Consider the following 23,127-nt stretch of genomic DNA (forward strand, 5'->3'; position numbering starts at 1 on the left):
GAGGGCTGGATTCCCTAGAGAAGCTCTAGGAGAGGATCTAGGGTTTTTTGTTTGTTTGTTTATTCGTTTGGTTGCCTTTTCCAGTTTCTAAAAATGTGTTCCTTGCTCATGGCCACTTCTTCTATCTTTAGAGCTAATAGCCACATAACACATAACCTTTTCCTCTTCTGTAGTAAAATCTTCCTCTACCTTCTTCTTATGAAGACACTTGTTATTACAAAATTGCCCGCCTAGATAATCCAATTTCAAAATCTAATTACGTACATATTCAGAGTTTCTTTTGCCATAAAGTAATATTCACAGGTTTCAGGGATTAGGTTATGGATATCTTTGTGATACCTTTGTTTAGCCTAACACAAAATTGTATTATGTACATCAAAGTGGAGTATAGTATATTGCCAAAAGTCATATAAAAACAAAACATGTTAGGAACAAGCACAGTTTGGAATTAAGTTGAACAGAGAGGTTGATAATATAAGTAAAAGATCTTGAATTGCTGTTCTGTGCTCCAAAATTTTATATTATTGACTGATTTTTTGGTTGCTGATAGAAATGAGTAAGACAATAATCTTCAATTTTTTATTTTTATTTTTTTGAGACAGGGTTTTTTACTCTGCTGCCTACACTGGAATCCAGTGAGATGATCTTAGTTCACTGTAACCTTGAACTCCTGGGTTCAAGCCGCCCTTCTGTCTCAGCCTCTTGAGTAGCTGGGACTACAGGCACACACCACCATGTGCCCAGCTAGTGTTTTTATTTTTTGTAACGATGGGGGATTGCTGTGTTGCCCAGGCTGGCCATGAACTCCTGTGCTCAAGTGATCCTCCTACCTGGGCCTTCCAAAGTGCTGGGATTACAGGCATGTGCTACTACACTTGGCCCTTTTTTTTTTTCCAGTATGTTTCATCTTCTACTCTTGTCTTTCCTTTTTCTATATAAAACCAGTACTTAGTACTCTAAGGTCATGAATTGAAAGACAGATTTATATAGTCTGATATTGTAATTAATTTAGAAATATATTATATTTGATGTTTGAGCATATCCATAGACGCATGTTCAGATATGCTTCCTTATTTCTTTTAAGCCTTTTCTTTACTTTTTCCTTCACTTTTGTTACTCCTAACCACTAATGAAGAATTGACCACTTTGCCACTGATGGTGGTACTCTAAGTAATGGGATGAAAGATTTTAGGAAAAAGTTCTAGAGGTTTGTTAACTCCTAGAAGATCATAGATTTCTGAGGTAGATTATTATTTTCTATTTTTGTTTATTATCATTTCATTGTCCATTTCATTGGTTAATCATATACTTTTGAAGAGAAAATTCCGTTTGGTACATCTTTTGTGCTATATGGTTCAACAGCTTATAGAGTTTACAGTATAAATGTTTTAGTAAAGTGAGTTTCTATTTTGTTGTACAGTTTAAAAGCTAAATGTTTACATTTTCTTCCCTGAACTATAGGATACCAGAAGGCCCCATTGATCAGGGGCCAGCTACAGGAAGAGTACGTATTTTAGAAGAACAGCTTGTTAAGGCCAAAGAACAGATTGAAAATTACAAGAAACAGACCAGAAATGGTAGGTGTTTATACATTGTTTTTCCCTCCTCAGTCTATGGGCTTTAGCACAAATAATTGAAAGTTTCCTTTTATCAAAATGTTGGAAATGCTACGACTCTCTATTCTTTGACTGCAGGTCTGGGGAAGGATCATGAAATCCTGAGGAGGAGGATTGAAAATGGAGCTAAAGAGCTCTGGTTTTTCCTACAGAGTGAATTGAAGAAATTAAAGAACTTAGAAGGAAATGAACTCCAAAGACATGCAGATGAATTTCTTTTGGATTTAGGACATCATGAAAGGTACATTCTCCTTTCACATTTTATTTGGGCTTTAGAAAAGATTATAATCCAAGAATGAGAAACAGACTTGTTAATCCATCTGTTGAGTGGTAAATATTAATAGTATCTACAGTGTTTAAGAGAAGAGTACCTGAGGTCCCAAAGAATGGTAATTGCCAAGTGCAGTTTGTCAACCAAAATATACCACCAGAAAGTCTTAATTAAAATGTATTTCTAGAAATCTTTACATTCTAAATAAATTCTGAAGGTAGTGATGCCAGCCAACAATACATTAAAATATCTTTCTATAAATGTTCTTTATATATAATCAGTATTTGAATTGGAGTGTGCAGTTTTGCTTTGTGGTACATTGGAACTCATACTAAGTGAGTCTGATGGTTACATTTCTAATGTAAACATTAAAAACTTTAAAATAGCAAAATTTTTAAAAGGATTTCTAATGATAGGTTAACAAGTTGGTTTTTTTTTTTCTTTAAATAAAAAGGAGCATTCTGTTCATTGTTCTTTCATTTATTTGCTGGAAAGAGGAACCTGAGATCAACCTGGTTAAAGCTGTTTCTTCTGTGTACACATTGCTAAATAATATGAAGTTTATCTTACTCAGAAAGGAAAACGTTTTGTTGCTGTTGTGTTCATACAGAACAAAATGTATCTGAAAATCATTATAAATACAGTGAAACCTGTCTTTAGGCCTATTATATTTAAAAGTCTAGGTTCCCAGTAGGATTCTGATGGCAATTACTGTCTCATTAGTGAACAATAAAAGAAAAATTGTTGTATTAGCACAACTGACTACTGTGAAGAGGAAAAGAATTACCCCATACAACTAAGAGATTTCATATTTATTAACATCAGCAGCAGTATTATAATGATTTTGAAAAATTGCTGTGTTGTTTTAGGTAAAATTGTAAATAAAAATCTATCTTTTTATTGGAATCATTTTAGCATTAATGAATCTATAGAAGTACGATAGCATGGATTTCAAGGGGCAGTGAATTATTAGGCGACACATTAGGCAGAACCTTTGATATATTTTGCCCAGCTTGCAATCAGGCCATACTTAGACCACTAAACCAAACGCTGACTAATTCTGTCCTTAATATTTCTCTACCCTAAAGCTGATTCTAGGCACCAAGCTTCTCTTAAATGGAATTTTGTGCTTGTGTCTTTGCTTATCGCGGTTTTGTAGGAAAATTCATATCTGAAGAGGATTTGACTTGGGTAGACTATGCTGTATGTAAAGGAGAATTTTGGCCATTGACTTCTGATGGAATGTTTAATTTTAAGATTTGAGTAATTGGGCCAGGCACAGTGGCTCATACCTATAAGCCCAAAACTTTGGGAGGCTGAGATTGGCAGATCTCTTGGGGTCAGGAGTTTGAGACCAGCCTGGCCAACATGGCAAAATCCCTTCTCTACTAAAAATACAAAAATTAGCCAGCCATGGTGGCGCATGCCGGTGATCCCAGCTATTGAGGAGGCTGAGGCACAAGAATCACTTGAACCTGGGAGCCAGAGGTTGCAGTGAGTAGAGATCGTACCACTGTACTCCAGCCTGGGTGACAGAGCAAGACTCTCTCTCGGGAAAAAAAAAAAAGGATTTGACTTATTAAATAACTTGAGACTTTAATTTTCTGTTTTATTTTTAAATTAAAATAATTCTTTTACACTTTAAAGAATTTTTTTTTTTATTTTTTAAAGGTGGAGGTCTTTCTTCTTTTGTTGTTTTTGTTTTTGTTGTTTTAGACAGAGTCTCGCTCTGTCTCCCAGGCTGGAGTGCAGTGGCGCGATCTCGGCTCATTGCAGCCTCCGGAGGTGGAGGTCTTTCTATGTTACCCAGGCCAGTCTCGAATTCCTGGTCTCCAGCGATCTTCCTTCCTCAGCCTCCTGAGTAGCTGGAATTGCAGGCATGGACTACCATGTCCAGCTGAATTGAAATAATTATTTAAGGAATTATTTTGTATATATTAATATAATTTGTGCATATAACTTGCATATGTTTTGTGACCACATGTACAAATGAAAAGTGAATATAATAAATGGGCCCCTGAGAAACTGATATAAATCAATTTTCCATTTTGTATTTGTTGAATTCCATATTAAATGTATTATGATTCCTTACAGTGCCTTTTAGTATATGTTAAATAACAGTATTTCACTGAAAACAAAAAAGGTACCCAAGTCAGTTTCTTTTTCTGTCTTAAACAGAAATGCAATGAGCCTGGGACGAAACATCACAGGGTAGTAATTTAACTCCAGGAAGACAGATTAGAATATGGTAATACAAATAATGAGCAAAACACAACCAAACATTAGAGAAATAACCCTTAAACTGATGAATGTACAAATAGAAAGGATTTTTATTATATAGAATATACCCTTTTACTGACCAATTTCAGGATCCTTAAGTATAAGAATTAAAATCAAAACAAACTTTTATGTTTGCCTCTGGTAATTTTTATATGACACAAAATTCCATTTTATTTTTACATTGGTTCAAATTATAGTGTATAGGTTTCTAAGTCTGAAGCTGTGACCACAGTGAGGCTGCCACCTGGGTTTGGGCCTGCCTTCTTAAAACAGCCCTCCTGAGTTTTGGGCTCTATAAGGGTTTTGCAGCCTTCTACCTGGATTAGAAGATTATTAACATATTATTGAACTTGAGTAGTTCCTTGTGGGAACCCCTAATTTGTAGCCAAATTTGACAGAGTGTGGGTACCCTGGGCACTTAGTACTTGCGATGGCATCTGAAGTAGGGTGTAGTATTATGGAACTGAGAGGTCTGCACTAATTCTGGGTAGTTGATGTCAATACCTAGTTGGTGTCCACAGAGATTTGGAGAATTACCTGATGTGGAAAACCCCACATTTGGTGTCAAAAGTGTTCTGTGATGAAAAACAGATCATAAAAGTAGTAGTAATACTCGGTGATGCTAAAGTTGCTGGTCTTTGAGAACTACAACTATAGACTCCCTCTTTCTCTTTGTGAGTTCACCATTGATGCCTGTTTCCTGGTAAAAATCACATTTTTCTGTAGGTTAGTGACCCATCAGTAAGCTGTGGGGGAAGACTCTTCTCCTTTGTTGCCCCCTTGATGCTGTTTCCTGGTAGTCAGGGCACCATTTTTCTCTTGTGGAATGTGGCTCCTGTTGTTCATTACTTGCATTACCAGGCATTAAAATGCAGCCTGGGGGCCAAATATCATAAGTTTGAATCTGAGATTCAACTCACCTGAGATTTTTAGTAAAACACTATTTATTTACCTGATTGACCTTGATAGCTAATAACTAATAGGGCCTAATCTCTGTCTGCAACCACTGTTGGGTAATCAACTGGTAGTAATTAGTAATATTATTGGGCTTTTAGAAGCTTTTACAGGCTTCTTAAGAATTTAGAGGTATTAATGGTATAAAAAATTTAGGGTAGCATATTATTACCTGCTCTATTGATCTCAAGTATTAGCATCACTAGATTTTTAAATGATGATTTCCTTCTAGTGATTGCATATGACCATTCTTCCCAGTAATATAGTTAAATATACTTGTAGCTTTTGAGGTCATTGATCATGAATTGACCCTAGTCTACCTCTTTGCAATAGACAGAAATAAGCTGTTTAGGGAAAGTATTTTTGCCATTGTGGTTTTATTATTTATACAGTATTGTGGGTTCGGTGCTTGGATTTATGGCAGTTTAGATGTGTACCTCAGCCTCCAAGCATATCATGGAGTCTTGTTTTATCAACCTTTCAGGCCGATGCAGAGACACATTTAACTTAATCACTGTTGCTCTGATTCTTTTTGTCATCTTCATATTGCCAGATACCAGTTTATGAAAACGATACCAAAGCTGCTTCTTACTGCTTTTTAAATTACCACAATTATTATTTTTTAATTTATTCACTTTATTATTTTTACCAAGTCCTGTTTATGATAATTTCTAACAATTATTAAACTTCTAACTAAAGTACAGGAGATGAGCCATTTTTCAACTGTGTTTACTGAAACTATTGAAAAACAATCCAATAAAGTAGCAATCTCATCTCCCCTACCTAGTTTGCATCATCTCATTATCAGTAATATACAAAGCAGCTTTGCTAAGACTAAATGGTGTTCTCCAAATGGTGAATGATACTTATGAAATTATGCTGATTTGCTAATGTACAAAAAGACATTGTGGGGGATTCTGTAACAAAGGAAATGACTGACTCATATAAGGGGTATGGAGGAAAGATTGGTAGGTTAATAACTTACAGATTTTTTAAACTTTCTGATCATAGTTGTTGTTGCCCAGTAGCTTGTATTTTCATTCTCCTTGGAAGGTCCAAGAATTGATACTCCCACTCTTGAAAAGTTAAGTTTGGTGAACCTTCAAACGTTCTATTCTTTGTATTTTATTTCATACACACACAAACACACAGGAGAAGATAGAGAGGGAGGGATGAAGGAAGATCTTACTAAGTTCTTGGAGATGTGATTTGATTGAGACTTATATTAAGCTGGAATGTGGGTATTGTTTCTTGAGTTTTGAATTTATTTTGAACAAAATGTTTGTGTATGATTGTCTTTCTTCTAAGGAATCCAGAATTTTTTCAAAGTGGTGCTAGAACATTCATTCTAATATTCATGTGCAAAGGGATACATTTTCTTATGATGTCATCCTTATTCTGCTCATCACTTAATCTCTATCAGCCAAATAGTGATTCTTCATCTCCTGTAATGGAACTGTGCTTCTAAAATAAAGTTTGCATTAGAAGAAGAATCTCCAGGTGGAAAAGAGTGTTTTTCATCTAGTAGCCTTAATTCTGTTTTGCTTCCTCCTACCACACACGTGATTTCCAAAGTTAAGAATGATTTTGACATTAAAAATTACCACTTACTAAGGATTTCTTACATGCCAGTCACTATAATAAAGGTTTTGCATTCATTATGTCATTTCATTAGCACAATAGTCCTACAATATACACATTATTTGTTCTTTCTTTCTTTCTTTCTTTTTTTTTTTTTTTGAGACAGAGTCTCACTCTGTCATCCAGGCTGAAGTGCAGTGGCATGATCATGGCTCACTGCAACCTCCACCTTCCAGGTTCAAGTGATTCTTGTGCCTCAGCCTCCCAAGTAGCTGGGACTACAGGCACATGCCACCACACCTGGCTGATTTTCATATTTTTAATAGAGACAGGGTTTCACTGTGTTGGCCAGGCTGGTCTCAGACTCCTGACCTCAAGTCATCTGCCCACTGTGGCCTCCCAAAGTGCTGGGATTACAGGTGTGAGCCACTGCACCTGGCTTAGTTTCTTTTTTTTATGACTAAAGTTATATTTAGGTCTAGAGAAATTAGGTGGCTTAACACAAGCTAAGTAGCAGAACTGTTTTACTCCAAAATCATTTCTCTTAATTGCTAAATACTTAGCTTTTCCGAGCTTTATTTTCTCTTCTACACATGGGGATATAATTTCTGTAGCACAGCATTGTGATGATTACATGAGGAAAAATACATAATATACTTTACATAGTGCTTGACACATTATAGATTCTAGTAGGCTCTGGTCAGACATATTAATACATTAGGAAAACTTTTTTTTTTGAGATGGAGTTTTTGGTCTTGTTGCAATGGTGCAATCTCGGCTCACCGCAACCTCCGCCTCCAGGGTTCAAATAATTCTTCTGCCTCAGCCTCCTGAGTAGCTGGGATTACAGGTGCCCGCCACTACACCCAGCACATTCACCCTTAAGTGTTAATTCCTTCACCTTCTTGCTTGAATTACATCTCTGTGCTGGCCCTTAGGGTAAACTTCTCTCTCTTTTTTTTTAAAGCATGGTCTTGCTCTGTCACCCAGGGTGGAGCACAGTGGTGTGAAAACAACTTGGGCTAAAGCGATCCTTCTGCCTCAGCCTCCAGAGTAGCTGGGACTGTAGGCATGTGTCACTGCGCCCAGCTAAACTTTTTATTTTTTGTAGAGAGGGGGTTTTGCCAGGTGCCCAACCTGGTCTTGAACTCTTGTGCTCAAGTGATCCTTCTGCCTCAGCCTCCCAAAATGCTGTGATTATAGGCATGAGCCACCCACCCGTATGAACTTCTCTCTTTAACATTTTGAATCAAGTGTAAACAAAAAACCCTCTTTGTGTTTGGTTCCTCGGTGGCATAGAGGCAGACTAGAACTCTTTTTTTTTTTTTTTAAATCGAGTTTTATGACTATTAAAATAGAGAAATTAGCAGAAAATACAAAGAACATAAAACATGATCAATTTTTGAAATAGAAGTTTTAATACCTGTCATAGGTGGCTTGCTTTTAGAGTCACAAATTCTGTTCTACTCGGGGCATGGTGGCTCATGCCTGTAATCCTATCACTTTGGGAGGCTGAGGAGGGTGGATCACATAAGGCCGGGAGTTTGAGACCAGGCTGGTCAACATGGTGAAACCTTGCCTCTATGAAAAACAAAAAAAACCTTGCTGGGCATCTGGCACACTTCTGTAATCCCAGGTACTCAGGAGGCTGAGGCAGGAGAATCACTTCAACTCTTTAACGTAAAACTAAGAGCATATTGAATTTCCTTTTAACCTTCAACAGACATTTGCTGATAAACTTGTTATTCCACTGTATTATATCTCCAGAAACAATACTGTTATTTAAAATTGAGACTTGTGCCTGGCACAGTGGCTCACACCTGTAAGCCCAGCACTTTGAGAGGCCAAAGCAGGTGGATCACCTGAGGTCAAGAGTTCAATACCAGCCTTACCAATGTGGCGAAACCTTGTCAATACTGTAAATACAAAATTAGTCGAGTGTGGTGGTACATACCTATCTGGGAGTCTGAGGCAGGAGAATCGCTTGAACCTGGGAGGCGGAGGTTGCAGTAAGCCAATATTGTGTCACTGCACTCCAGCCTGGCCATCAAGAGCAAAATGTTGTCTCAATCATTCAATAAAGTTGATACTTGGAACAAGTTTTGTGATTACTTCTATTTGATAGGTAGGAAAAAAACAAATGACTGCATTCAATTATGATGAAACCTATGAAATACTTAGTCATTGCTATATAAACATTTGCAAAATGAATAAATGATATATAAGATAGTTCAATCTGAAAGAATATACAGTTAACAGATAATATACAGATAAGAGGAAGAATAGTTTATATTGTTGTCTATAAGTATAGCTTCTTTTTCTCTCTGTCTTTGGAGGAAGATACGCATTCATCAGGTGAGAATCCCACCTGCTACTCTTACTGTAACATCTGCCTCTTCTCCTCCCTGCCTGTGCCCAAGTCACATGGGGCTTCAGTTAGTGACCCAGGTAGGTGAGGTCTTTTTCCCCACTCTCCACCTGAGTGGCTCCTTTCTATCCTTCAGGTCTCATGTTAGATACCCCTATGACAGAGAAACCTTGCCTGAACCCATTGTTTATATCTCTGTGCTCAACAGATACTCTCTATTATACCATTTTATTTCTTGTATTTATAAAATTTACCATAAATCGTAGTTGTTTTCTTCATTTTTTGGCTATCTGTAAGCTTCATGAGAAAAAGGAATATAACTGCTTTCTTCAATATTGTATCTTAGGGCACAGCACAGATGATTAATAAATATTTGTTAAAAAAATAAGATGGGAAAGAGGCTTATAAAACTGAGAAGATGTTTTAAATGAACTTCTAGCTGAGCTCTATAGCTCTATTATAGTTAAAGACTTCTGTGTTTCCATGAGCAACTCACAATTTCATACAGATAGTGACTTCCCCACCACCCCCAGTAACTATAAAAGAATACTGTAGTCTACAGAATAGTCCATAGGGAACTCAGTTTTATAATCTGAAAAAACTTAAAAGTTGAAACTTTGCCCAGTCTATAAGACTTTAGGTTATTTCTTACGTTGTATGTTTGGTTTTTGCAGCCAAAGACTCCTTCATGAAAAGAAAATGTTTTGAATTATAGTTGAGAATAACAAATATAAAAATGGACAAGGCATTACATATTGGCCTCTTGCCCTGTTTAAAAAGGGTGAAAATGGAAGTAGCTAAGCTGCAAAGTGTCCTCTGTGTGTGAATAATGTTGACACATGAAACAGATGTCTGAAGTGCTTCACAAATGGCACTGTTGTTCTGAAGCATTGTTCACAGTTGTTCCACTATTAATTTAGGATGAATAGTCTAAATGGTGGGTAAAATTTTTAATTTTTATTTGTATTAATAGTTTCACTTTATTCAAAGGGGCTATTATCAAGTATTCTCTGTTAATCATGTGTACTTCTAATGGCTTTCTGTGATAGTAAATAAGACTTTCCTGTGGGCTGCCATTGCATTTTTACTAAATAGTTTAGCATCTAGTTAAGAACCAGGAATAAAAGAGTACTAAGACTGTGTCACGTACTCTTAGGCAAATCACAGTTGTTGAGAGCGTGTTTCACTATCTCTTAAGTGATTCCTTCTTACTGATCAATCCCCTTCTTCTGGGTGTTATAGGGAACTCAGTATCGGGTCATTTTTATGATCGACCATCAGTACCACATGGTACTGTTACCCACATCTAATAGATCCTTCCTCTTGGTGGTAGAATTATTTGTGGGTGCTCTTCAGACACAATGTAAAAGTTCTGAAACAACTCCTGAGGGTCTCTAGCATTTAAAAAAAATAGCTGCTACCACATATATTACTATTTTGTGTGTCTTATTACTATGCATTTTTTAAAGAGCTATATGGAAGGTATTTTGAATACTTTGTCTCAGAGATGTCAAAATAACTTTCCTAGGACACAAAGTTAGTAGGAGGTAGAACCAAAATTGAGAAATTGGTATTTCTGGCTCCCAAAGTTCTCTCCTCTGATTCAGACTTTCTGATTTTGGGTATTTACATTGAGCAGAGTGTACATTATTGTGCTCTGGACCTCCTCCTTTAATATTTGTTAGTGTAGTAGTTAGAAACCTGTTGCTTGGGTTTGAATTCCTACTCTGACATTTCTGAGGTTTGTGACTTGGAGCAAATTATTTTAACTCTCAATGCCTGACATTTTTTATCTAGCTTATCAGATAATTGTGAGAATTAAATGAAATAATGTAAAACACTTAGAATAGGTGTACTTACTTATTGTTGTTGTTGTTTTTATGTATTGTAATACATCAGTTTTCTCTCAGTACCCTTGGAATCTCCAGCTAATGCTGTATGTTTTTAGTTAATACAATCATTGTAAATGATTTCTAGATGTGTAATTTTGTTGACAATATAAATAAGTTTCTAACTTTATAATTTTCATAATAATCTATACTCTTAAGCATGCCTTAAACAGAGGAGTTAATACAAAGTGTTGAGAAAGGGATGAAGCTGGAGCTACACCTAGGTAAGGATTATTCCCCAAACTTCTCTACCATCAAACTGGATTTGTAAAAGTTAAAAATGATCATCATTATCTCATTATATAAACTCTTAAAGATTTTTCTTTTGCTACTTTTTCATTCATCTATTTAAAGATATTTACTGAATATTTTGCTGTGACATGCAGTGTTCCACATGCCGATTTAAACAACAATAAAAAGAAAACAAAAAAATAAAATTTAAAAAAGCAACCAAAAAAAGTTCACTCTTTTGGAGCTTAAATTCTAGTAGGGCAGAAAGATAAGAAGTAAGTGATATTGTACATTGGAAAATGATAATTACTTTAAAAAATAAACAGGGAAGGAATGTTAGCAGCAGTGAATCCATATCGGCCAGCAGCAGCTCGATTCCCGCCTCCTTGGAGAAAAGGATTTGGCCAGAGGATCGTAAGGCAGAGTGAGAGATCTACACAGGTTTTAGAGCAGGAATGAAAGGAAGTAAAGTGCACTTGTAAGAGGGCCATGCGGGCAACTTGACAGGGTCAAGTGCGCTGTCTGGCCTTTGACTTGGGCCTGTATACATTGCTGTGGTTCTGGGGTTTGCATTTCTTCTTCTTTTTAAAAAAAAAGATGGGGTTTCACCATGATGGCCAGGCTGGTCTTGAACTCCTGGCCTCAGGTGATCTACCCACCTCGGCCTCCCAAAGTGCTAGGATTACAGGCGTGAGCCACTGCGCTCAGCCGAGTAACTCTTTTTGAAAGGTCTTTAGCAGGATTTAGGAACCCTTGCATTTTAGGGGGACAGTTGATAATAGCCCTTTCTGCACGTTCTCCTGTGTAGTTAAATTCTGACTCCCATCCTCCACATGCTAAGTTCTGTTTTGTTTTTTTTCTTTCATTTTTTTTCTTTGAAAGAAAGAGAAAGAGGGAGAGAGAACAGGAGTCTTGCTCTGTTGCCCAGGCTGGAATGCAATCTAAAAAGAGGTGTTAAAAACCCCTTTTTTGCCAATAATTGTGCTTAACAGCAGAGACAGGAAGGAATAAGAGAAGAAAATAACAAACAAACAGCCAACCAATGTTTCATTTAAGTCTGTGAAATGCTATGCAAATGCTGAAGAGTGATTTACTTCCAATTATGTGGTCACTTTCAAAATAGGTATAATATGATACTGAGAAAAATGTATGTTCTGTGGACCTGGGGTGAAGAATTCTATAAATATTCACTGAGTTTACTTGTTCCAGGTCTAAGTTCAAATCATGGATGTCCCTGTTAATTTTCTATCTCGTTGATCTGTCGAATATTAACAATATGATGTCAAAGTCTCCCGCTATTATTGTGCGGGAGTCCAAATCTCTTTATAAGTCATTAAGAACTTGTCTTATGTATCTGGGTGTTCCTATATTGGGTGCATATATATTTATGATCATTGACTCCTGTTGTTGCATTGTTGCCATTGTTGCATTGATCCTTTTACCATTTTGTTTCTTTTAGTCTTTGTTACTGTTAAAGTCTATTTTGTCAGAGATGAAAGTTATAACTCCTGGTTTTTTTTTTTTTTTGCTCTCCATATGATTGGTAAGTCTTCCACCAACCCTTTGTTTTGAGTCTTTGTGTGTCCTTGCTTATGAGATGGATCTGGGTGTACCGATGGGTTTTGACTTTTTACTCATTTTGCCTGTCTGTGTCTTTGATTGGGGCATTTAATCCATTTAAATTTAGGATTAATCTTGATATTTGTGAGTTTAATATTGTCATTTAATGCTAGCTGGCTATTTTGCCCATTAGTTGATGTAGATTCTTCACTATGGAGATACTCTTTACCTTTTGGTAAGTTTTTGGGGTGACTGATACTGGTTGTTCCTTTCTGTTTGTAGTTCTTCTTTCAGAAGCTCTTGTAAAGCAGGCCTGGTGGTGATGAAATCTCTGAGTGCTTGCTTGTTCACGAAAAATTTTACTTTTCCTTCATTTATGAAGCTTAGTTTGGCTGGATATGAGACTCTGGGTTGAAAATTCTTTTCTTTGAGGATATTGAATATTGACTCCCACTCTCTTCTAGTTTGTAGGGTTTCTGCTGAGAGATCTGCTGTGAGTCTGATAGGCTTCCCTTTATGGGTAACGTGACCTTTCTCTCTAGCTGCCCTTAGAATTTTCTCTTTTATTTCAACCCTGGTGAATCTAACGATTATGTGTCTTGGAGTTGCTCTACTTGAGGAATATCTTTGTGGTGTTCTCTGTATTACCTGGAGTTGAGTACTGTCCTGCCTTACTAGGTTGGGAAAGTTTTCCTGAATAATATCCTGAAGAATATTTTCCAGCTTGGATTCATTCTCTTCACGACATTCAGGTACACCTATCAAATGTAAATTAGGTCTTTTCACATAGTCCCATATTTCTTGGAGACTTTGCTGATTCCTTTTTACTCTTTCTTCTCTAATCTTGTCTTCTCGTTTCATTTCATTAAGTTAGTCTTCGACCTCTGATATCCTTTCTTCTGCTTGATCAATTCGACTGTTAAAACCTGTGCATACTTCGCGGAGTTCTCATATTGTATTCTTCAGTTCCATTAATTCACTTGTATTCCTCTCTAAATTGTCTATTCTCGTTAGAATTTCGTCAAACCTTTTTTCAAGGTTCTTAGTTTCTTTACATTGGGCTAGGACATGTTCTTTTAACTCACAGAAGTTTCTTATTGTCCACTTTCTGAAGCCTAATTCTGTTATTGGAATGCACTCGTTCTCTATCAGGCCTTGATCCCTTGTTGATGAGGAACTGTGATCCCCTGTAGAGGGAGAGGCATTCTGATTTTGGGTATTCTCAGCCTTTTTAGGTCTCTGAGTGGATGTCCAACCTGTTGATTCCCAGCGCCGGAATCTGAGCAACCCACTGCGCCGGCTAAAACAGCAGCGTTAAGATTGATGGTGCTTTTCTGCCCTTTTCTGCCCAGGAATCTCTGGTCTGGCTTCCTTCTTGAGTCCCTTTTTCAATCAGCTGAATAGGCAACTCTGCCTTCCCAGAGCTCCAAATGTCGACCAAAAGGGGACCCAGTCCCGTTTACTCTGCACCAAGAACTGCTGCGCCAGGGCGCCGCCAAAACTGCCACGCCAGACATAAGAGTCGCACTGGCGACCCGTGGGGCTCCTCCGCTGGGAATCTCCTGGTCTGTGAGCAACAAATAGTCGTCTGAAAGTGTGTCATCCTCTCATTCTCTGCACTTTCACTGGGAGCTACAATCCTGAGCTGCTAGTAATCGGCCATCTTGGATCTCTCTCCTGCATTTCTTCTTACCTGATTTTTCCTTGGGGCAGGCTATCTGCATGTGCAGTGGCCTGCCAGCACTTGAGAGGGATTGCATGTGCAATGTGTTTACTGAAGTTGTGCATATGCTCATTTGGGTCATTTTTTTTTCTTACCAGTTGAGCATTCCTAGAAGAAGGTCATATAATAGTTAAACTCTGCCATTTTGCCTCCTAGTACGCATACTTGAGCCAGCTGACACAACTCTTGAAATCTTATCAGGAAGCCGCTGATCACCAACTTCAGGTGTTTTCTATTTAGGAGACTGCCTTTCCCTGGCACCAGCTGCAACCAGTTAAATTATTTTAGACAGTTTAACAACTACTGACCATCACCTGATAGTCACCTGACATTGCTGAGAGTCAAGGGGTACCTTCTCCTGCCCTCTCTTGTCTGCCTAGCTACCTACTCAAACAGGAGGAGAGGGAAAACCAAGGGATATGGGTGATAGGAGGGGGTGTTGGATTTTTAAGTGGGATAATCTGGGAAAATCTTATGAAGATGGTGACATCTGAGCAAAGATTTCAAGGTCATTTAGGTGAGCCATGTGAATAGATATCTGAGAAAAGAGCATGCCAGGGCAGGGAGGATCAAAAAGAAAAGCTCTGGAGTAGGAATATACCTGGCACTGTCATGGGTTAGCAACAAGACCTGTGTGACTGAAATAGAGAAATCAAGGAGGATGGTAGTGGGAGATGAGATCAAAGACAAAGATGAGATTAAAGTGAGCCATATTGGGTGGGGTCTTTTAGGTCAAAGTAGTAATTTTGGCTTTGACTCTGAGTGAGATGAAGAGCCAATTCATGTTAAGAGTAGTGACATTATTTGCCTGATGTTGTAACAGGATCTGGCGGCTATATTGAGAATAGACTTTAGACATAGGCAATGGTGGAAGCAGGGAGACCTTGTTAGGAGGTGGTTGTAATCCAGGTGAGAGAAGATGGTGTCTCAGTTGGTAAAAGTGCTGGTGGTGATACGTGAAAAATTAGAAATTAGCTATAAATTTGCTGACAGATTTGTAGGGGATATTAGACAAAGAGAGACTCTTGCTTTTTACTTTTCTTTCTTACTAAATGCAAGTCATAATTTTTATTTCATGCAATATAAATAAAACCATTTTTACCAGCCCTAAAGTTTCTCTTCTTAGTTTACTGGGGATTTTACTTCACTCTGCAGGAAATCCAGCACATTGTAATTGAAATTACTGATGCTACATGGAGTGAGAATACTGGTGCTAAACAATCGTTTTATTAGTTTAAACCAGGACTCAGCAAATTATGGCCCAAAAACCAAATCTGGCTCATTGCCTGTTTTTATAAATAAAGTTTTATTCAGACACATCCGTACCTATTCGTTTGCATGTTATCTAGGGCAGCTTCCCGCTACAAAGGCAAAGGATCTTAGAGATCCATAGAGACTAAAATATTTACTATCTGGCCCTTTAATGAAAAAGTTTGCTGGCCCTTGGTTTATACTGCTATAAGTTATATAAAATTTTTCCTCTTATCTTTTTACAGTCATTCAGAATGTTTGAATATGAAAACAAAAATTAAAAGGGGGCATGAAATGATATTAGAGAGAACCAAGAGGTACTATTCAAATACTAACATCAACTTCTTCCTCTATGTTAATCTATTCATTCATTTGCTTTGCATATTCACTTTCCTCCAAATCTCTGTAGTGCTCTGTCTGTGTTGGGAAACAAGGGCAGCTGACTGGCTTGAACAAAAAAGTATATTTTCTTAACAGTGAAAATTTACTCTAGGAATGAATATTGGATGTTGAGACTAATTTTTGAATTTCATAACCTTGATAGAAAATAAAAGATGAGTACTAGCATCAATGTGAGCATCAATCTTCATGAAGAATTTGGCATTTTTCTTAAGACTTTGTGTAATCCAGTGAAGCAGTACAAATAAGTTAGACTTCCAATGTTGTTTGTTTTAACAGGTCAATAATGACGGATCTATACTACCTCAGTCAGACAGATGGAGCAGGTGATTGGCGGGAAAAAGAGGCCAAAGATCTGACAGAACTGGTCCAGCGGAGAATAACATACCTTCAGGTAAGAAGGTTGGGTTAAGAATAAATTGGAGTGAAAAAAAGAAGGATCGTCATATAACTAAGAGTAATAATTTCAGTTAGGTTTTAGTATTCCTGGCCCTTGCCTTTTGAAAATAATTACACATTTTACATATTTATTCAGAAAGACACCATGTTATGCCTTGAGTGGATTACAAAGATGGCTAAAACAAAGACCCTGTCCTAAAGGGAGCTACTTTTTACACACACACAATACAGAACTAATATAGCATGCTACCTTTTATAGGAAAGAAACAGATGAAATGCTTATTAGAGTGTTGAGTAAGGAGACATCAGGGATAGTTTTGTGGATAATGTATGGTTTGAACAGAACTATGAAAGATAGTTAAGTAGGATTTGGACACACAGAAATGAAGGAAAAGAATGTACCAGCTGGAGGTTATCATGTAAGCAGTGGCTCGTAACTGGGAAAGAACAGTACAGGAACTCATATGATAAGTGTGGCAATTCACTTTGACTGGAATTTTAGCTTGTGTGAAAGGAGGGATGGAAAATAAGTTGGAAAGGTAGGCTTGGAAACAGATTACAGAGGTTAAGTTTAATGGTACATAAACAGTAAGGAGTCACTGAAAGATTTTATTTGCTTTATTCATGTTACTATAACAAATAGTAAGTTTTGGTAAACATCAAGTCTCGGTCCCTTTTAAATTAATTTCTCCTAATTTTTTGTGTTCTTTTCTAGTTCTTATTAATATGCACACACCATCTTACATATTTGTAAGGAAATAATTTCTAAGCATCTTTCTATTTTGGAGTCACAACCTGCTTTTGAAAGGTTTTACATATAATAGTGGTATGATGAGAGTGGTACTTAAGTGATAGTAATCTGAAAGTAGTATTTTAGTTGAACTTTATTATTTGAAGAGACTAGAGGCAGGGAGACCATTTAAGATACGAGGGCCATAGTGCAGGTAAGAAGTATTAAGGTATGTGGCAGTTTGCATTGGAAGTGAAGAGACAAATTTGAGAGAGATTGGGAAGATAAAATTGATAGGCCTTTCCAAATAGATGAAAGAACTGAAATGACTGGGATAATGGGAACATCATTATCTGATGAGGCACTGAGAGACAGAATAGTTTTCAGGGGAAAACAATGAATCAGTAAATCAAATCTCAAAAATGTTTGAAGTTGAAATGATCATGGAACATCCCCCACCCTCATCCTTTTCTAATGCTGTGGATGGCATACTATCTATGTATGTTCTACTTTCCCTGTAAGATTAAAATGTTGTATAAAAGCAAAAGGACAGCCAGTGATGTGGTTCTGTGTATTTTAAGGTGCACATTTTTCTACCTTTAAATAGGAAAAAATAGAAAATCAAGTGTTTAAAGATATCATTAAAAACCAAACTGATCTTGGCATGCTGTCTTGGTCTCATACCCACATGGCCATTCATCAGAGGTGTCTGCAGAATGAGAAACACTTCACCTCCTCTAGGGAAGAGGTAATTATCTCCTATCAACTAGAACCTCATTCAATGAACTATAAACAGATGGTGGTGCAGAACCATCATCCTTATTTAAAATGGAAATAACTGTGGTTTCTGAACTTCCTCCATTTCCTCATATTCACTAAATTTTCCACCAACTATATTTAAACTGTGATCTGGTGGTAGTTCAGTCACCTAAACTGTAATAAGTACCTGCCATCTGTTTTAGTTTCTTTTCTCTTTCTCTTGGTTTTTCGGTGGCCAAGTACTTTCACCTGTAGTGCTGATTTGATCCTCTATATGCTGATTTTTTTGGTTCTATATTAGAGAATTTCACTTGCAAATCTTGCTAATGATTTAAAGCTACATTGGCTTTTTAAATCTTTTCAACTATAGCAAAACCTAGCACTTTACTTGGACCTTAACTTCAGTTTCAGATATTGCTATTTAACAAGTTATTACTTTCATGCTTTTCCTTTGCCCTGCATTCCCCACTGGGAGGAAAAGGTGATTCTTTAATATTCAAGGAGATGGGGAATATCTCAGTAGGAAAAATGTGCATTGGGAAAGTATTTTTCTTTTTTTTCCCATAGGTTATTGGGATACAGGTGGTATTTGATTACATGAGTAAGTTCTTTAGTGGTGCTTTGTGAGATTTTTGGGCACCCATCACCCAAGCAGTATATACTGCACCATATTTGTGGTCTTTTATCCCTCACTCCCTTCCCACCCATATCTCCAAGTTCCTAAAGTTCATTGTATCATTCTTACGCCTTTGTCTCCTCATAGCTTAGCTCCCACATATCAGTGAGAACATATGGTGTTTGGCTTTCTATTCCTGAGTTACTTCACCTGTATCTTTAAGTCCCCAAAATTCATTGTATATTCTTATACCTTTTTGTCCTCATAGCTTAGCTTCCATATATCAGTGAGAACATACAGTGTTTGGTTTTCTATTCCTGAGTTACTTCATTTTGAATAATAGTCTCCAGTCTCATCCAGGTCACTGCAAATGCTATTAATTCATTCCTTTTTATGGCCGAGTAGTATTCTGTCGTGTGTGTGTGTGTGTGTGTGTGTGTGTGTACACATATATACACACGACAGTTTCTTTATTCGTTGATTGATGGGCCTTTGGGTTGGTTCCACAATTTTGCAATTGTGAATTGTGCTGCTGTAAACATGTGTGTGCAAGTATCTTTTTCATATAACAACTTCTTTTACTGAGTAGATACCCAGTAGTGGGATTGCTGGATCAAATGGTATTTCTACTTTTAGTTCTTAAAGGAATCTCCACACTTTTCCTTAGTGACCGTGCTGGTTACATTCCCACTAGCAATGTAGAAGTGTTCCCTAATCACTATATCCACGCCAACATGTACTGTTTTTTGATTTTTTGATAATGGCCATTCTTACAGGAATAAGGTGGTGTCACATTGTGGTTTTGATTTGCATTTCCCTGATTCTTAGTGATGTTGAGCATTTTCCCATGTTTGTTGGTCATTTGTAGATCTTGTTTTGAGAATTATCTATTCATATCCTTAGCCCACTTTTTGATGGGATTGTTTTTTCCTTACTGATTTCTTTGAGTTCTTTGTAGAGTCTGTATATTAGTCCTTTGTCAGATGCATAGTTTGCAAAGATTTTTTTTTTCCTGCTCTGTGGGTTGTGTGTTTACTCTGCTGACTGTTCCTTTTGCTGTGCAAAAGCTCTTTAGTTTAATTACATCCCAGCTTTTTATCTTTGTTTTTATTGCGTTTGCTTTTGGGTTCTTGGTGATAAAATCCTTGGCTATGCCATTGTGTAGAAGGGTTCTTTCAATGTTATCTTCTAGAATTTTTATAGTTTCAGGTCTTAGATTTAAGTCCTTAATCCATCTTTAGTTGATTTTTGTGTAAGGTGAGAGATGAGGATCCAGTTTCATTCTTTTACATGTGGCTAGCCAGTTATCCCAGCACTATTTGTTGAAAAGGGTGTCCTTTCCCCACTATAAGTTTTTGTTTGCTTTGTTGAAGATCAGTTGGCTGTAAGTATTTGGCTGTAAATAAATTTGTGGGTTCTCTATTCTGTTGCATTGGTCTATATGCCTATTTTATACCAGTACCGTGCTGTTTTGGGGACTATGGCCTTATAGTATAGTTGGAAATCAGGTAGTGTGATGCCTCCAGATTTGTTCTTTTTGCTTAGTCTTGCTTTGGCTTTGTTGACTCTTTTTTGGTTCCATAAGAATTTTAGAATTGTTTTTTCAAATTCTGTGAAGAATGATCGTGGTATTTTGATGGGGATTGTGTTAAATTTGTCAATTGCATTTGGCAGTATGGTCAGTTTAACAATATAGATTCTACCCATCCATGAGCATAGGATGAGTTTCCATTTGTTTGTGTCATCTGTGTTTTCTTTCAGCACTATTTTGTAGTTTTCCTTGTAGAGGTCTTTTTCTTCTTGGTTAGGTATATTCCCATGTATTTTATTTTATTTTTTGCAGCTATTATAAAAGGGGTTGAGTTCTTGAATTGACTCTCTGCTTGGTCACTGTTGGTGTATAGAAGAGCTACTGATTTGTGTATGTTAATGTATCTGGAAACTTCGCTGAATTGTTTTATCACTTCTAGGAGCTTTCTGGAGGAGACTTTAGGGTTTTCAAGGTAAACAATCATATTGTCAACAAACAGTGACAGTTTGACTTCCTCTTTACTGATTTGGATGCCCTTTATTTCTCTTGTCTGATTGCTCTGGCTAGGACTTCTAGTACTATGACAAAGAGGAGTGATGAGAGTGGGCATCCTTGTCTTGTTCTAGTTCTCAGAGGGAATGCTTTCAACTTTTCTCCATTTAGTATTAAGTTGGCTGTGGATTTGTCATAGATGGTTTTTATTACATTAAGGTATGTCCCTTGTATGCCAATTTTCTGAGAGTTTTAATCATACAGGGATGCTGGATTTTGTGAATGCTTTTTCTGCATCTGTTGAGATGCTCATGTAATTTTTGTTTTTAATTCTGTTTATTTGGTGTATCACATTTATTGACTTGTATGTTAAACCATCCCTGCATCCCTAGTGTGAAACCCACTTGAACATGGTGGATTATCTTTTTGGTATGTTGTTGGATTCGGTTAGCTAGTATTTTGTTAAAGATTTTAGTGTCTGTTTTCATCAGAGATCATCGGTCTGTGGTTTTCTTTTTTGGTTTTGTCCTTTCCTCATTTTGGTATTAGGGTGATGCTGGCTTCAGAGAATGAGTTAGGGAGGGTACCCTTTTTCTCTGTCTTGTGGAATAGTATCAAAAGGATTGGTACCAATTCTTTGAATGTTTGGTAGAATTCAGCTGTGAATCCGTCTGGTCCTCTACTTTTTTTTATTGTTGGTAACTTTTTAATTACCATTTCAGTCTCACTGCTTGTTATTGGTCTGTTCAGAATATCTAATTCTTCCTGATTTAAGCTAGGAGGGTTGTATTTTTCCAGGAATTCATCCATCTCCTCTAGGTTTTCCAGTTTATGTGCTTAAAGGTGTTCATAGTAACCTTGAATAACCTTTTGTATATCAATGGAATCAGTTGTAATATCTCCCATTTAGTTTCTTAGAGGTTATTTGGATTTTCTCTCTTTTAGTTAATCTTGCCAGTGATCTATCAATTTTATTTATCTTTTCAAAGAGCCTGCTTTTTGTTTCATTTATCTTTTGTATTTTTTTGTTTGTTTTAATTTCATTTAGTTCTGCTGCTCTGATCTTGGTTATTTCCTTTCTTCTGCTGGGTTTGGATTTGGTTTGTTCTTGTTTCTCTGGTCTCTTGAGGTGTGACCTTAGAATGTCAGTTTGTGCTTTCAGTCTTTTTGATGTAGGCATTTAGGGCTATGAACTTTTATCTTAGCACCACCTTTGCTGTATCCCAGAGGTTTTGATAGATTTTGTTGTTACTGTCATTCAGTTAGAAGAATTTTTTAATTTCCAACTTGATTTTGTTTTTGACCCAGTGATCATTCAGGAGCAGGTAATTTAATTTCCATGTGTTATGCATGGTTTTGAAGTTTCCATTTGGAGTTGATTTCTAGTTTATAGTCATACATAGCTCAGTTATGACAAGAAGTTTGGTCTCAATTTAGTCTCCTATATATTGGTTTTACTTGAGAGGAGCAATTTCACAGGACATAATGGAAAATTAAAAAGGCACTTGGGGCAACTAGAGTTTAGTGGGACAAAGTACATGGTTCTCAAATCATTTTCTCTGTAGAGTTGAAGGCTGTATGGCATGGTTTACAAAGAGTAAACTGATTAAAAGATTATAATAATCCAATTGAAGACAACTAACTCCAAGTATGCTGTTAGGCTCAAATAGAATGGATCAAACAAATCTCCTAAGTGCTTTCGTCTTTTACTGTATATGTTTATCTAAAAGGTTTTTTACCCAGAATGTGAACATATAATATTGTATTGTATTAAATGCCATTTTGTGCTGATCTTACTCATGTGTTATATAAATCATAACAGATTGAGAAAATGCTATTGTTTCTATTTCTGTAATTTCTAATGAAGTCCATTTTTAAAACTGCACATAGCTGATATATATTCACTTTGAGTCCACATTTTACCATAATGTAAGTCATTTTCGTGGACTTGTGGTTGATTTTATGTGGAAGAGATTATCTGTAGAAAATTTATGTTCTGATTTCTAATCAGCTCATATTAAATAGGCATGATGAGTGAGATCCATATACTTCAATGCCTTAGTTTTCTAACTTGTTTGGAGCAGTTGGAAGTTGGCAGTTCTCATGAAAAGAGCTGCTAGTTAGAGCACATAGCTTCTGGGGAAAGCTATTTCCCAGTTTAACTTGAAATCATCTGTCTTCTGGTATAGAAAAATGGATTTTGTTTTCTGCATAGCTCCAAAGTTGATATTTTAAGCAAAATGAAGCCCATTTCAGGTGAATAAAGTATGTAACAAGAAAAAACAGTAAAGATTTATTTATTTTGTAGAGATAGGATCTCCCTGTTGTTGCAGTCTGCTTAATCCCTAGGTCTGAGTTCTTGTTCCATGACCAAGAAGAATAAGGTGCGTGGACACCAGAGAGTGAGTCAAGTAGGATTTATTAAATAAAAGGAAAACTCTCAGCAAAGAGAGGGGCCCTGAAAGCAAGTTTCCAGA

At 36.8% G+C, this 23,127-nt stretch overlaps 1 protein-coding gene across 11 annotated transcripts in view; it reads left to right on the forward strand.

The window, feature by feature from the left end:
* FUT8 (fucosyltransferase 8) overlaps nt 1–23,127 on the forward strand; it is a 486,032-nt gene that overhangs the window by 374,456 nt on the left and 88,449 nt on the right. For all 11 annotated transcript variants that reach the window (XM_064374947.1, XM_064374953.1, XM_012438120.3 and 8 more), the window contains 3 exons: nt 1,462–1,577; nt 1,695–1,857; nt 16,403–16,517. In XM_064374947.1, the coding sequence (XP_064231017.1) occupies nt 1,462–1,577; nt 1,695–1,857; nt 16,403–16,517 (394 nt within the window). The remainder of the gene's footprint in view (nt 1–1,461; nt 1,578–1,694; nt 1,858–16,402; nt 16,518–23,127) is intronic.

This window comes from Aotus nancymaae, unplaced genomic scaffold (genome assembly GCF_030222135.1).
Source record: "Aotus nancymaae isolate 86718 unplaced genomic scaffold, 86718_ANA_hifiasm-v0.15.2.pri h1tg000011l, whole genome shotgun sequence".
NCBI lineage: Eukaryota > Metazoa > Chordata > Mammalia > Primates > Aotidae > Aotus > Aotus nancymaae.